The sequence below is a fragment of the Bidens hawaiensis genome, unplaced genomic scaffold (genome assembly GCF_021521415.1).
Source record: "Bidens hawaiensis isolate Kalapana, Puna unplaced genomic scaffold, B.hawaiensis_p1.1 tig00059276_1, whole genome shotgun sequence".
Lineage (NCBI taxonomy): Eukaryota > Viridiplantae > Streptophyta > Magnoliopsida > Asterales > Asteraceae > Bidens > Bidens hawaiensis.
Genome location: NW_027500691.1, coordinates 54,006 through 66,909, shown reverse-complemented (window position 1 = coordinate 66,909; position 12,904 = coordinate 54,006). Strand labels below are relative to the sequence as shown.

The 12,904-nt window shown below is 37.6% G+C and overlaps 1 protein-coding gene across 1 annotated transcript; it reads left to right on the top strand.

The window, feature by feature from the left end:
• Positions 1-9,991: 9,991 nt before the first annotated feature.
• LOC143602638 (uncharacterized) lies at positions 9,992-10,841 on the top strand. Its single transcript, XM_077079676.1, has 3 exons — positions 9,992-10,365; positions 10,434-10,684; positions 10,774-10,841. Exons 1-3 carry the CDS (start codon positions 9,992-9,994, stop codon positions 10,839-10,841), a joined length of 693 nt encoding a protein of 230 aa, XP_076935791.1.
• The last annotated feature ends 2,063 nt before the right edge of the window (positions 10,842-12,904 follow it).

Sequence of the window (12,904 nt, the reverse complement as noted above, 5' to 3'; positions counted from 1 at the left end):
GAATGGAAGAACCCTCTTGCTGATATTGATGTAAATTTGTCAAACTTGCACTTTATCGGTGATGTTTCTGATCAATTAGTTCCATCGAGGATTCAGAAAAATCAGCCAATTGAGAATGTCATAGGTCCTCTTGAAACGGGCGTGTCCACCAGAATTCAGACAGGACACATAAACAGTTGTTTGTTTTCCTGTTTCATCTCTCAAATTGAGCCAAAGACAGTAGAAATGGCCCTTCAGGAACCAAGTTGGGTAGATGCTATGCATGAAGAATTGAATCAGTTTGATAAGCTGAAAGTTTGGAGATTGGTTGAGTTACCAAAAAAAATGAAAGCACTTGATACGAGATGGGTCTTCCGAAAAAATCAAGATGACACCGAGGTTACTGTTCGAAACAAGGCACGGTTGGTAGTTCGTGGTTTTCGTCAAGTTGAAGGGTTAGATTACACTGAAGTCTATGCTCTAGTGGCTAGACTTAAGGCCATTAGAATTTTTCTGGCTTACGCGTCATTCATGGGGTTCACAGTATATCAGATGGATGTTAAGACCGCGTTTCTGAACGGCGAAGTCAAAGAAGATATTTACGTGAACCAGCCATCGGGTTTCGTTGATTCCAAGAAACCAAATTATGTCTACAAGTTAGACAAGGCATTGTATGGGTTACATCAGGCTCCTCGGGCGTGGTATGCTACATTGACCGCACATCTTCAAGATCATGGTTACAAGTGAGGGACCATTGATCAAACCTTGTTCCGTAAAATTGTCGGAAAGGATTTGATTCTAGTCCAGATCTATGTGGATGATATTAATTTTGGATCCACAAATGCTGAGTTGTGTGCAGATTTGAAAGAGTAATGAAGAAAAGGTTTGAGATGAGTTCGTTGCGTTAAATGACAACATTTTTTGGGTTACATTTCGCCAAAGCTCGGAGGGAATTTTACAACATTTCAAGATTCTAAGAGTGCTAACACTCCCATGGCGGAAGGCCTCTGCTGTCATCTGATCCGGAAGGGAGTCCCGTAGATCATACGTACTATCGATCGATCATCGGGTCTCTGATGTATCTCACTGCCAGTCGTCCTGACATCATGTTTGCAGTCTGCCAATGTGCTCGTTTCCAGGCTAATCCTAAACTCTCTTATTTAATTGTTGTTAAAAGTATTTTTAGATATCTGAAGGGACAACCAAAGTCAGGTCTTTGGTATCCCAAAAACTCATAATTTGATCTTTATGCTTTTGCTGATAGCAATTATGGTAGAGATGACATTGACAGAAAATTCACATCTGTCGGATGCCAATTCTTAGGAGATCGTCTCATTTCATGGCAGTATAAGAAACAACAAAAGGTGTCCACTTCGACCGCAGAGGCGGAGTATGTTGCTGCATCAGTTTGCTGCTCCCAGGTTATCCGGATGCAAAACCAACTGCTGAATTACGGTTTGGAATTTCTTGATACCCCTATCTTTTGTGTTAATGATGTTGCCATTGCATTTGTTAAGAATCCAGTTCGACACTCTATAAACAAGCACATCGATATTAAAATTCATTTTATTCGTGACTGTTACGACCAAAAATTGATTCACCTTAAACAAGTTCACATTGATAACAATGTGGCAGATTTATTTACAAAACCGGTCGGAACAACCAAATTTAATGTGCTTGTGAGTTTTCTTAAAATGTTTCGTTTCGAGGATTGAGTCTTTTTGGGCGTAAACTTGAACATATTTTCTTAATTTGTACAAATTTAGGAGGGAGAAAAATCAAAAAGCCAAAAATAGTGTGTGTGCGTGTTATTTAAAAAAATTAAAAATAAAAATATTAAATTTGGTGTGTGTCTGTTTTTATGGTTCACTCTCGCTTAAAATTATGTCGGTTGCTCAAGTTTGAAGAACATATACTTATATATGTTTGGTCCGGTGATCTACTTGTAAATATACAGGATCGCCATTTATCTAAAGACAGAAAGCATCTGGGGAGATTGTGACGTGTTTTTTGTGTTTTGAATTCTCTCACTTAAAATTATGTCGGTAATTCCAAGTTGGAGGGACACGTATTCTCATATGTGCCTTGGTCCTGTTAACCACTAGTGGTCATACGGGATAGCCATTTACCTGAAAACTGAAGAGTGACCGGGGTGACTGAGTTCTTAACATTTGTGTCTACTGTAACGGTTTGGGAAATGATATTACTATTCAGTTAACAGCTCTTAGAAACTTCAAATATTTTCAAATGAAAATTGATCCAACCTTTGGAAAATGATAGATAAATCGTTTCTGTGTGCCTTACGGGCGAAGTTATTAAGCTTAAAAGGCTTTAGAACAGTCATTGATCTGTATGGTAGCTTTCCATGATGCGTAAAAGTTGAAGTGATATAAACTAAATTTTCTAACCTTACTGTGGAGAGTCATTTTGAAGAAATGTGCATGTCTCCACATACATCTCTTCGAATGATAGGCAGAAAAGTAACTACCCAGTCATACACGAGCCCATTAGTGTCTTGATCACCAAAAATATTAAGTTTCTAAGTTATTAAAAAAAATAATTATTGTGTTATTAAAATTTCATTTTTAAAGGCTTAAAGGGTCAAAATAGAACTATAGAGATGGGGGCATAAAAGTGACTCCTATCATGTCTTGAATGAAAGGCACGTAAGTACGGATGGCTTGTAAGTCCAACGTTCAACCTTAAAGCTTAAAACTCTATTTAATTTTCTATAAAAATCTTTTGATCAAGCACTAGGGGTTGAAGCCAAATTGGGGTGATCTGGGGAAAGCCAAAACGCTTTGAAAAGAGATAGGAGGCATCACTGGTCCATGAGTGATGTCCATCTAAGATTTATGCCGAACTGAACCTAATTCATATAACTGATGCAATGAAAGTCATACTAAGTTCGTTATACCTGCTATCAACCTCTCTTTATGTCATAATAACGCTAAACATGAATCCTTGTGACAGCACCTTAAACAATATGATTTCATATTCGGATCTTTTCACAAAAGGCGGCGTTTCAATAAAACTGAAATTTGATCCCAAATTTGCAAAATTCGAAAGGATTGTTATTTCGTGTTAATTTTTATTATTTTGTAATTTTTCATTTTTTTAACATTTTTGTTCTATTTGTTTTATCTCGAAAATACTCTCCTCGAAACGTGTGTTCTAATTGGGTTGTTTTCAATGTGATTAAGCGGTTGTTTTTGGGCTTTGATTCTGTCTACTGAATACATTAAAACTTGGTTTGGGCCAAAATGGAAAATTTGGGCTCATCTAGCTAGTCATTAAGGGTTCTCGGCCCATGAAAAGTGAGGTATAAAAGGTCTCTTAACCTCAATTATTGTTTACAATGCATTCAAAATTCAAAAACCTATTTCTCTCAAGTCATCTGGCCGAGAACCTCCTCCTACTACACTAATCACAAGTTTTAATCGGTGTTTGCTCTTTTGATTGATTCACAGGTAGTGAACACAAGTTCAAATTGAATGTTTTTGTGAGACCTAATGAGTTGTGTTCTCATGGAATGATGAATAGATGGAGAGACGAATCTCATTGGCAAACAAGGATCATGAGTTGTTAAACTGTTGATTGTGATTTCGATTGGAAAATGTTAGGGTTAATTGTCGGAGACTCAAAGTATTTTTTGCAGGTTTAATGGGGATTTCGGCCATCTCGGAGAAGATGGCACATGTTTCAAGAGGGAATACAAAGGGTTTTCTGTCTCCAGCTGTCAAACCGAAGACCCATGACCAATCAAAGGGTTCTCGGTTGACTTTTGTAGACCGAGAACTCACGTTCTCGATTGACTTTTGTAGACCGAAATCGTTGGTTTTGACCAAGAACTCATGTTCTCGGTTAATCTTGACAGAGAACACCATCTTTGACCGAAAACCACATTGTTTGACCGAGGTCTCCTCTTTGGACAGAGAACTCACTGATGGACCGAAATCCATTATAATAATATTATTATTATTTTTCTCTTATGGTCCACCTAATATGATTTTGTCATCATTGGCCCCTCATGCTTTAAAACTTGACAATTACTTATAAATATAACTCTAGTCAAGTACGTATTTACTAACTTGACTCGTTTGGTGCAGTAATGACTGATCATGCTTCGTTAAAGTTTGTGGACACACATAATATATCTGGACACTTATTTGATCCACCACTGATTCACAAGGAGTTCAAATCTATGATTGTCGGTCTTAACACTTGCAGGATTTCTCACGCTTTACGAGAAAATCCAGTCATTTGCAAGAAGATGATCACTGATTTTTGGAACAATGCCTCAATCAATCCACGAGGGTCAGGTGGAGTTGTATCGATAGACTCCAAAATACAAAAGAAGCCGTTCGTCATCTCAGAGGTCATCATACGGGAAGTGCTTTTGTTTGGGGATCAATCCGATTACCCAATGGAATACTCGACTACTGTTGTCTCTGAAATTTTTACAAGAATGGGTTATGAGGGAACGTATCCTCCGGCAATCAAGAATTTATTTCACTCTTACTGGAGATTTTTGATACACACGTTTTTCTCATGTGTGTCGGGAAGAAAGGGAGGATCTAATGAGATAAGTCATACTCAGATGTCGGCTTAGACGTTCACAAATCGGGTACTGTTGAAAAACCTGAACCGGTTCGGAACCGGGTTTTTTCACACCGGGAAGGAAATGGCACCGGTTCCAGTCAGGTACCAGTTCGGTTCCCGAACCGAACCGATGCCCCGAAATGCCAACTTTTAGGAACCGGGTAGGGTAGGAACCGAGACCGGTTATTACGTAAAAACCGGTTCCGCCGGTTTTTTTTTTTTGAATTTCAAATAAACTAGCCGTTACAAACCGGTTCCAACGGCTATATAGCCATTTTTTACCGTTGGAACCGGTTTTTTTTACTATAATTAGGTTATTTACATTCTATAAATAGCAATGTATGGTGTGTAGCAAGGTATGGGTGACGACCGCAAGAACATTTGGGTCCTCCATAGCACGAACGGGTTCAATAAAAACACTCTTCTTAACCTTCTTGTTAGTTTTTTTATGGATGCCATAATAATATTTAGTTGTATAGTCGGGTTTTGCTAAAGGAGAAGTATTTTTAGTTTGTTTTTAAGTTTGGTGGTGAAACAAGTAATGGAAAACAACTTATATATAGGTTTTGGGCTACAAGAACCGGTTCCAACGGCTATATTACCATTGGAACCGGTTACAACGGCTCTTTTGTTTCTCAAAAACCGGTTCCAACGGCTATATTACCGTTGGAACCGGTTACAACGGCTAGTTTGACCTGTGTTTGACCTTTTCAAAAAAAAACCCGCCGGAACCGGTTATTTCGGGTACGAACCAGACCGGGTACAAATAGGAACCAGGTAGGAACCGGGTCGGAACCGATTGGGAAATACAAATAGGGGAACCGAGTATGATTTTCGGGTACAAAAATACCCAAACCGGGTATTTGGTCCATTGGGTAGGAACTGGAACCGGTTCCGGGTCGGTTCCACCGGTTCGGTTCCGGAACCGGTTTTTTTAGCACGTCTATGTCGGCTATTGTTGCTCTAATCATGGATTGGAATTACAACTATTCCAAGTTCGTTTTCGATGAGATGATGAGCAATCGGAAGGGGAAGAAGAAAGAGATGTTCCTCATGTATCCAAGATTTCTACAGATGATTTTTGACTCACACTACACTGATCTCGTTAAGTCTGTCGAAACACTGGATATGAAGTCAATGGGACCCAACACCATTGGGTTGATGAAGCAGTCAAGAAAAGGGGCAAAGGTGGTATATTAGGGTCTTCATGATTTGGTTAAATTTGGCCGTTTTGTCGAAACAGAGACTATACCGGTTGTAGCTCAAGTTGCTGAAGAGCACGTGACACCGACTCAGAACTGGGCTGCTGCTTTTAAGATCAGTTCAGATGAAGAACATGAAGAGACAGAACACCGTGAAACAAAAATTACTCTGACTGCTGAGCATTTAAGTGATTTTGAGACCTTCAAGGAATTATTACACTCGACTGCTTTGAAGTCTCCTCAAGCAATCGCTGTAAATGAAGAAGATGATGTTCCCGAGGAACCAGCCGCCGATCTCATTCCACATAAACGCAGAAAGAAAGATCCGAGATTGGACATGCGGGTAACTGAAGTTGCAGAAACAACAACAACACCAACAACAGCCACTAGCCTACAGCAACAAACTCACCAAACTGAGTCACATGTTCCAGAGACTCAAGTTGAACCAAGTCCATCCACCACAGAGCCACAGACTCAAGATCAGATTTTTGATGATTTTTCTCGTGTGTTTGATTTGGAAACGGATACTGATGATCCTTCTGGATCTTTTGGCCCATCCAATCTAGGTCAGTCTAGTTCTGATGTTTTCGACAAGGTTTCTCAGATTCTTGCCATGCAAGAAAATTATTTTCAAAACAAAGGCAAAGGAGTTGTACTTGAAGATGCTCCTATTGATTTACAAGCTCTCCAACGTCGACTCTTTGAACTCGAACAAGACTTTGTCGTCAAAGACGTACGCATTCAAGAGCTGGAAGCCGGTAACTCTGATAAGAATTCCAAGATCAAAGAACTTCAGGCCAACATGGGAGGATTAACTGCTATGTACCTAGACCTAGGAGTGCAAACGAGCCGAGCTGCTAGCGAGCTACTCGGGATCGGCTCGTCAAAAAGCTCGAACGAGCCGAGCTTAATCGAGCCCGAGCCCGAGCTCAAGCCTAAAAGTAAGCTCGTTTAATAACGAGCCCGAGCCCGAGCTTCACTTATCGAGCTCGAGCCGGCTATTTATATAATTTTTAATATATATATTTAATAATTATTTATATATATATATGTGTTTGTGTGTGTGTATCACTAGTTTTTATCCACCCGAATTACGGGGGTTGTTTTATATTGTTTGTTCTAATGTTTATTTATTTTTTGAATTTATATTTTTTATTGTATGAAAGTAATAATATACGTATGGTTTGATGATAAATTGTTTCACAAATAAATGGGATGTTATAACCCGGTTTAAAAGCTATATGGTTTTGATGAGACCCAAGACCTGTTTATTTTTTTTACTATAAAATTGGTTTTTTAATTATAAATAATATTTATGAAAGTTAATAATATACTTATGGTTTGATGAGACCCAAAAACCGTTTATTTTTTTTACTATCAAATTGTTTTTTTTGTTTAAATAATATATATATCATTTTTTAAAATAAATAAGATATTAATTTTTATTATATCCTATTTATAGGGATTTTACATCAATAATTTGGTGAGAATAATTTTTAATTTAATGAGATGTTATAACCCGTTTAAGAAATATCTGGGTTTGGTAAGACTCATACCCATGAATTCGGGTCAAATGCATGAGAAGCCTCCATTTAAAAATTAAGCAAATATGGTGACTCCAAAAAAAGGGGGAGCGATCACATCGCGACACGTAGGATTTTTATGTCTTCGTTTATATATATTATAGATGTTATAAAAATAAATAAAAATAAGTAAATACTATATATTATTTTTTACAAAAAATTATAATAGAAAAATATATAATAATAATTATATTATTTAATAAATAACTTATAAAATGTAAACGAGCCGAGCTCGAGTTTGAAAAATCTACTAATGAGCCGAGCTCGAGCTTTGAAAATAGAGCTCGAAACGAGCCGAGCTCGAGCTGAATGTAAGTTAAACGAGCCGAGCTCGAGCCTGGTCGAGCTCGGGCTCGGCTCGGCTCGTTTGCACCCCTACCTAGACCTCCAACAAAAACTTATTCACAGATTTGGAGATGAATTCAAGAACAGTGATTATGTATCATCTAGGACACCTCAAGTTGATCAGGGTGGAAGTTCCAGTGCTCGTCCAACTGCAAACATAGATGAATCTGAGACGCTGAAACAGTATATCTCTGCACCTCCAATTACCAAAGAGAAATCAGATAGACTTCAGAGGAAGCTGCTGGTGATGAAAAACTCCAATCAGAATGTTGAGTCATCCGATCATCCAGACAGGTTCATTGTCACCTTTCCTAAAGGATTCTCATATAAATATGGTGATCATTCCGGAATTGTATCTTGGGGTTTTGATTCTGACAAAAATATGTGGTGGGTTAAACGAAAGTCTGGAAGCACAGAATAATACAAAAAGATGAAGGACTTCGGGTCTTGGACCAAGGTGGATCTCACTGACCTGATTAATGCTCCATTTCACAACCCAACTAATGAAAAGTGAGCAAAATACTTCTGGAAATTCTTACGTCGTCAAGTTGACACTGTATTTCCTAATATGAAGACTGCTGAATCATTTTTGAAGAAGGCCAAAGGGGTTAAAGATCCACAAACTGGAAAGACAATAGTGAACATCATGTGGCCTGCAACAAAGAAAGCCACCCATATTCCTGTGCCTGACGCCATTACAGATGGTACATTGGATAATATGAGATTCTGGATATTCGATAGTGCAACTGCCACTGTTGTTGTCAAGTTACAGAAGGGAAAAAGGTAATTCAGATTCTTCGATCCAAGGGATTTGCTTAAGTTTGGGGAGAAAGACATTAAGACCCTCGTTACATTTCAGATAATAGCTGATCCGATTTTTGAAGCGGCTGCAAAAGAATACACAAGCATGGCAGCTTCCATTATCAGGACTAGGTTTTGGGCAGGTTCTTTGAAGGATGCTGACATTGATTACATGGAACATGACTAAGAACCAAGCTACAAACCAAGGGGGAGATTGTTGGGCCTAGATTAGTTGGTTTGTGCTTAGTTGGCATTAGGTTGGGGTTGTGTATGTAAACCGAGATCCATATGAATCTCGGTGGGCTTTGGGCCATAGTTGGGCTAGCGTATTGGGTACCCTATATATAGAACATGTTTTATAGGGTTTTGGGTTGTTCATTCAGTTAGTTGTTTGGTCGTCTAAGTTTGTTGAGACGAGTTTGTAATCAAAGTGCTTAAGCACCCGACGTTCAATATAAGGTGTGTTTTAAAGAAATTCCTTGTGTTTTGAGTGTTTTTTTTCGTGTTCTTGAATCATCTAGTGTTGGATTTCCGCACCAACATCTAGATTCGGATATCATAATTGAAAGATCCGTCTTGGACCTTACAGATGTTGATGAATCTTCAAGTTCAGATGAAAGTGGAACTGATGATAGTAGGGATTCTAATTTTGAAATGAGAGATGAGTGTTCTGATGATGATGAACATGTAGAGGTTTGTCCAGTTAAGAAACCAAAGAATGTGAAGACATCTAAGAACTATAAGATATCTAAGAATGTTAAGAAAACTAGGGAGGGTGATGAAGATACAGAAAGTGATTCAGATAGTAATTTCAACTATGAAGATGGTGACACGGATGATGTAGATGTAGATATGAGGGATTTCAGATTGCATAATGATTTTGAAGTTGAACAGCAGGATGCAATTGGCAGTTTAAAAGGTTTGGACATTGAAATGGATGATGTTATGTTGGATGATGTTATGTTGTATATGTAAAAACAAGGAAATAAGAGGGACATGGATTATCTTTTCCATGTGGGACAAGTTATTGGTACAAAAGCAAAGGTGAAGGATATGATCAAGGCACATGCAATTGAAACAAGAAGACAAATTAGGATAAGAAAAGATGATTTGATAAGGGTGAGAGTCGTGTGTGAAGGGGATATGGAAGATGGGTCCCACATGTAGGGGGTTGGATCTAGCAGTGCTAATAAAGATCAGGGACCAGTCCAGAAAAATATTGGGGGTAGGGGGAAAGGAAAGACCCACTTGCTATTAGATGCCATTGGGTACTGTTGATATCATACCAAAAGAGAACATCTTCATGGAAAATTACAAGGTTAATAAGTGAACATAAATGCCTTCAATCTAGGCAAATTTATGTTTGCACAGCGGGTTCCTCTCAAACCATTTGGTTTTCGTCTTCAAGATGACCCAAAGCTGAAAGTTAAATCTATCATATAAAGGTTTCAAAGGAGGTTTGAAGTTGGTGTGTCTGACATGAAAGCTTACAGGGCAAAGATGTTGGCCAAGGAACATATAAATGGAAATTTCATAGGCCAATATGGGTTATTGAGGGATTATATTGAAGAGTTGAAGAGGACTAATCCAGATACAACAGTGAAGCTTGAATTAGAAGAATGCTCAGATCCAACATCTGGGACAAGACAATTCAAGAGGATATATGTTTGCTTGGGGTCTTTGAAAAAGGGGTTCAAAGCAATAGGTAGGGATCTCTTGGGACTGGATTGGGCTTTCCTTAAAAGTGCTTGGCCTGGTCAACTTTTAACAGCAGTTGCTCTAGATCCAAACAATGGATACTACCCTGTTGCATATGCTGTATTTGAAGCTGAAACAATGAACTCTTGGGAATGGTTCTTGGAATGCTTGGTGATGAGTTGGATTTGAACAACATATCTAAGTTTACCTTTATGAGTGACAGGAAAAAGGGTCTTATACAAGCGGTAGATAAGTTGTTTCCTTCTGCGGAGCATAGGTTTTGTGTTAGGCACATTGAAGATAACCTAAGAACTCTCTTCAAAGGAAAGCTTTACAGGGATGCTCTTTGGAAGATGGCCATATATACAACACCTACACACTATGAGAGAGAGATGAACAACCTAAAAAAGTTAAACAAAAGGGCATATCTTTGGGTATCTAAGATGCCACCGGAAACAAGGTCACATTTCACTAGTAAGTTTTCAATTTTTATCCTTTATTCTCTAATAACTTTCAATTTTTGTCGTTTATCTGACACTGTTTTAAATGTTTTGTTATAATAGGTAGAGCAATGTCTGATGTGTTGACCAATAGCATGTGTGAATGCTTTAATTCAAAGCTGGTAGATTGAAGGGACAAGCCTATTATCACTTTGCTGGAATACATTAGAAAATATGTGATGAGGAAGATGATGACCGTCGTTTGAGTCATTCAAAAACCCAATTAACTAAATAGTTAGAGTAAGTAGGGTATCGTATCCACGAGGAGCATGTGGTCAGTATTACAAATTTGTTTGATTATTTTAATATAAAATTATAACCAAAGTGGACAAACGATGTCAAGCAAAATTTTGAAAGAGTGATTTTAAAAACAATTTAAGGAAAACGCAACTTTCTCCAGGTTCAGGTTGTAGGTTTCATACAAAACTCGTTTGATTAATTGGACACTACGTAGACATGATGTTGGAAATTAGTTAAAGTAGATATTGATAGAGGCTTTTGTCATCAAACCTAATATAATTAAATTACTCGGTCTACTAGTACCAAGTCAACCCCCTTTAGTCACCCAACCTGCTTTTAGGTTTTGTCATCAATCGAACATGGTTGTAAAGAAAGAACTCAAAACACCAACAAACCGTTTAATTAACTAATACTTCAATTTGTTAAATGTTTGTCATCACATAAACAAATCCAATACATAAACAAACAAAATTGAGTGCTTAACCTTTATGAACCATTCCCCCAGAGTAGATCACAAGTGGACTAGCCTTGCTTCATGATGATGAATATTTTTCTTCTCGTATCGCGTGCACAGCAGCCAAGAAAACTCTCCATGTTGCGGCTTCCTCCCTGTTTCGTAAACCCCTGCTCAATTCCCTAATACAATCGGCCCAATCATTCATAAAGTCAAAGTTTGCAACCCATTTGAATTAATTGGGGCCCAACTTAATTGTAGTCCATATGGAACCCAAGTTAATTCCATTTGTTTGCTCGTTGCTGTTGCTGTTGCTGCTCTACTCTTTTAATTATTTTACTTGGTTTCTATGCTCATGAGAAGAAACAAACACATGTTTTAAATCCATGTAATAGTTATTTAAATATTCTTTAAATGTAGTATGAATTTAAATGTCACAAACAATGATTTTAATTCTTTCTTTTCTTTTTCTATTTATTTAATCTCAAAAGGTTTAAGTAAAATACAATACACTTTTAACTCATTTTAACTCCTAACCTATTAAATATAAAAAACAACTTAATATGATTGCAATCCAACAAATATTTAAACTAAAAGTGCAACATTATTAATCATTAGTAACAACCAAACATCCACTCATCACATCCCCACACTTATTATTTGCTTGCCCTTAAGCAAACTCTCATGCAACACATACACCTCGATCGATGGTTAGAGTCAATCAAAAACCTAATTATTCTAAATAGTTAGAGTAAGTAAGGTATCGTATCACAAGGAGTATGTGGTCAATGCAATTCGTGTAACAGATTTAATATTATGAAGTAACAAGTTTTAGTGCTGATCACACAAGCAATAGTTTGAATTAAAAGAACTAAGCAACGAACAAGTAAACGAGTAATAAGCAGTTAACAAAGCAAACCACACCCGGGAATTCAAGTAAGCAACCAAACAGTATCTCATGCAACCTAACAGATTTATTATTAACGATTAACTAAAAACTGATCAACCAAACAAAACCTTAGACGTCAACAATTACTTTACACACGGCACTGGTTATCAAACAGTCTTTGCCAGTGTGACTCAGTTAAGGATAATTGTACGTTTTATCGTATTCAATCTAACCAAACAGTTATATAACTAATTATCTAGAAACTAGTAACAGATCGTTCAGACCAACGTAAACCTAAACCGACCGAACACGTAGAAATACTAAACATCAATAATCATATATCAATCTTCAATAATCATAACATAAGTATTCTTAATCACATGAGAAAAACTGTAAATGGTTACAAACTATACATCCCGGGTGCGATTCTAGGAGATTAGCCGAGCCGAGACATCATCAAATCTTCGATACGGGTGATATGGATCATAGATATGGTCTTGACACGAGCTAGGATAGTGGAAATCGCCTCTTGGAGCTGCTGGAATCGCCTATGGTTCGTCAAAACGGAGTTAGGGTTTCTTTTCATGAAAGATATGATATTAACCAAATTT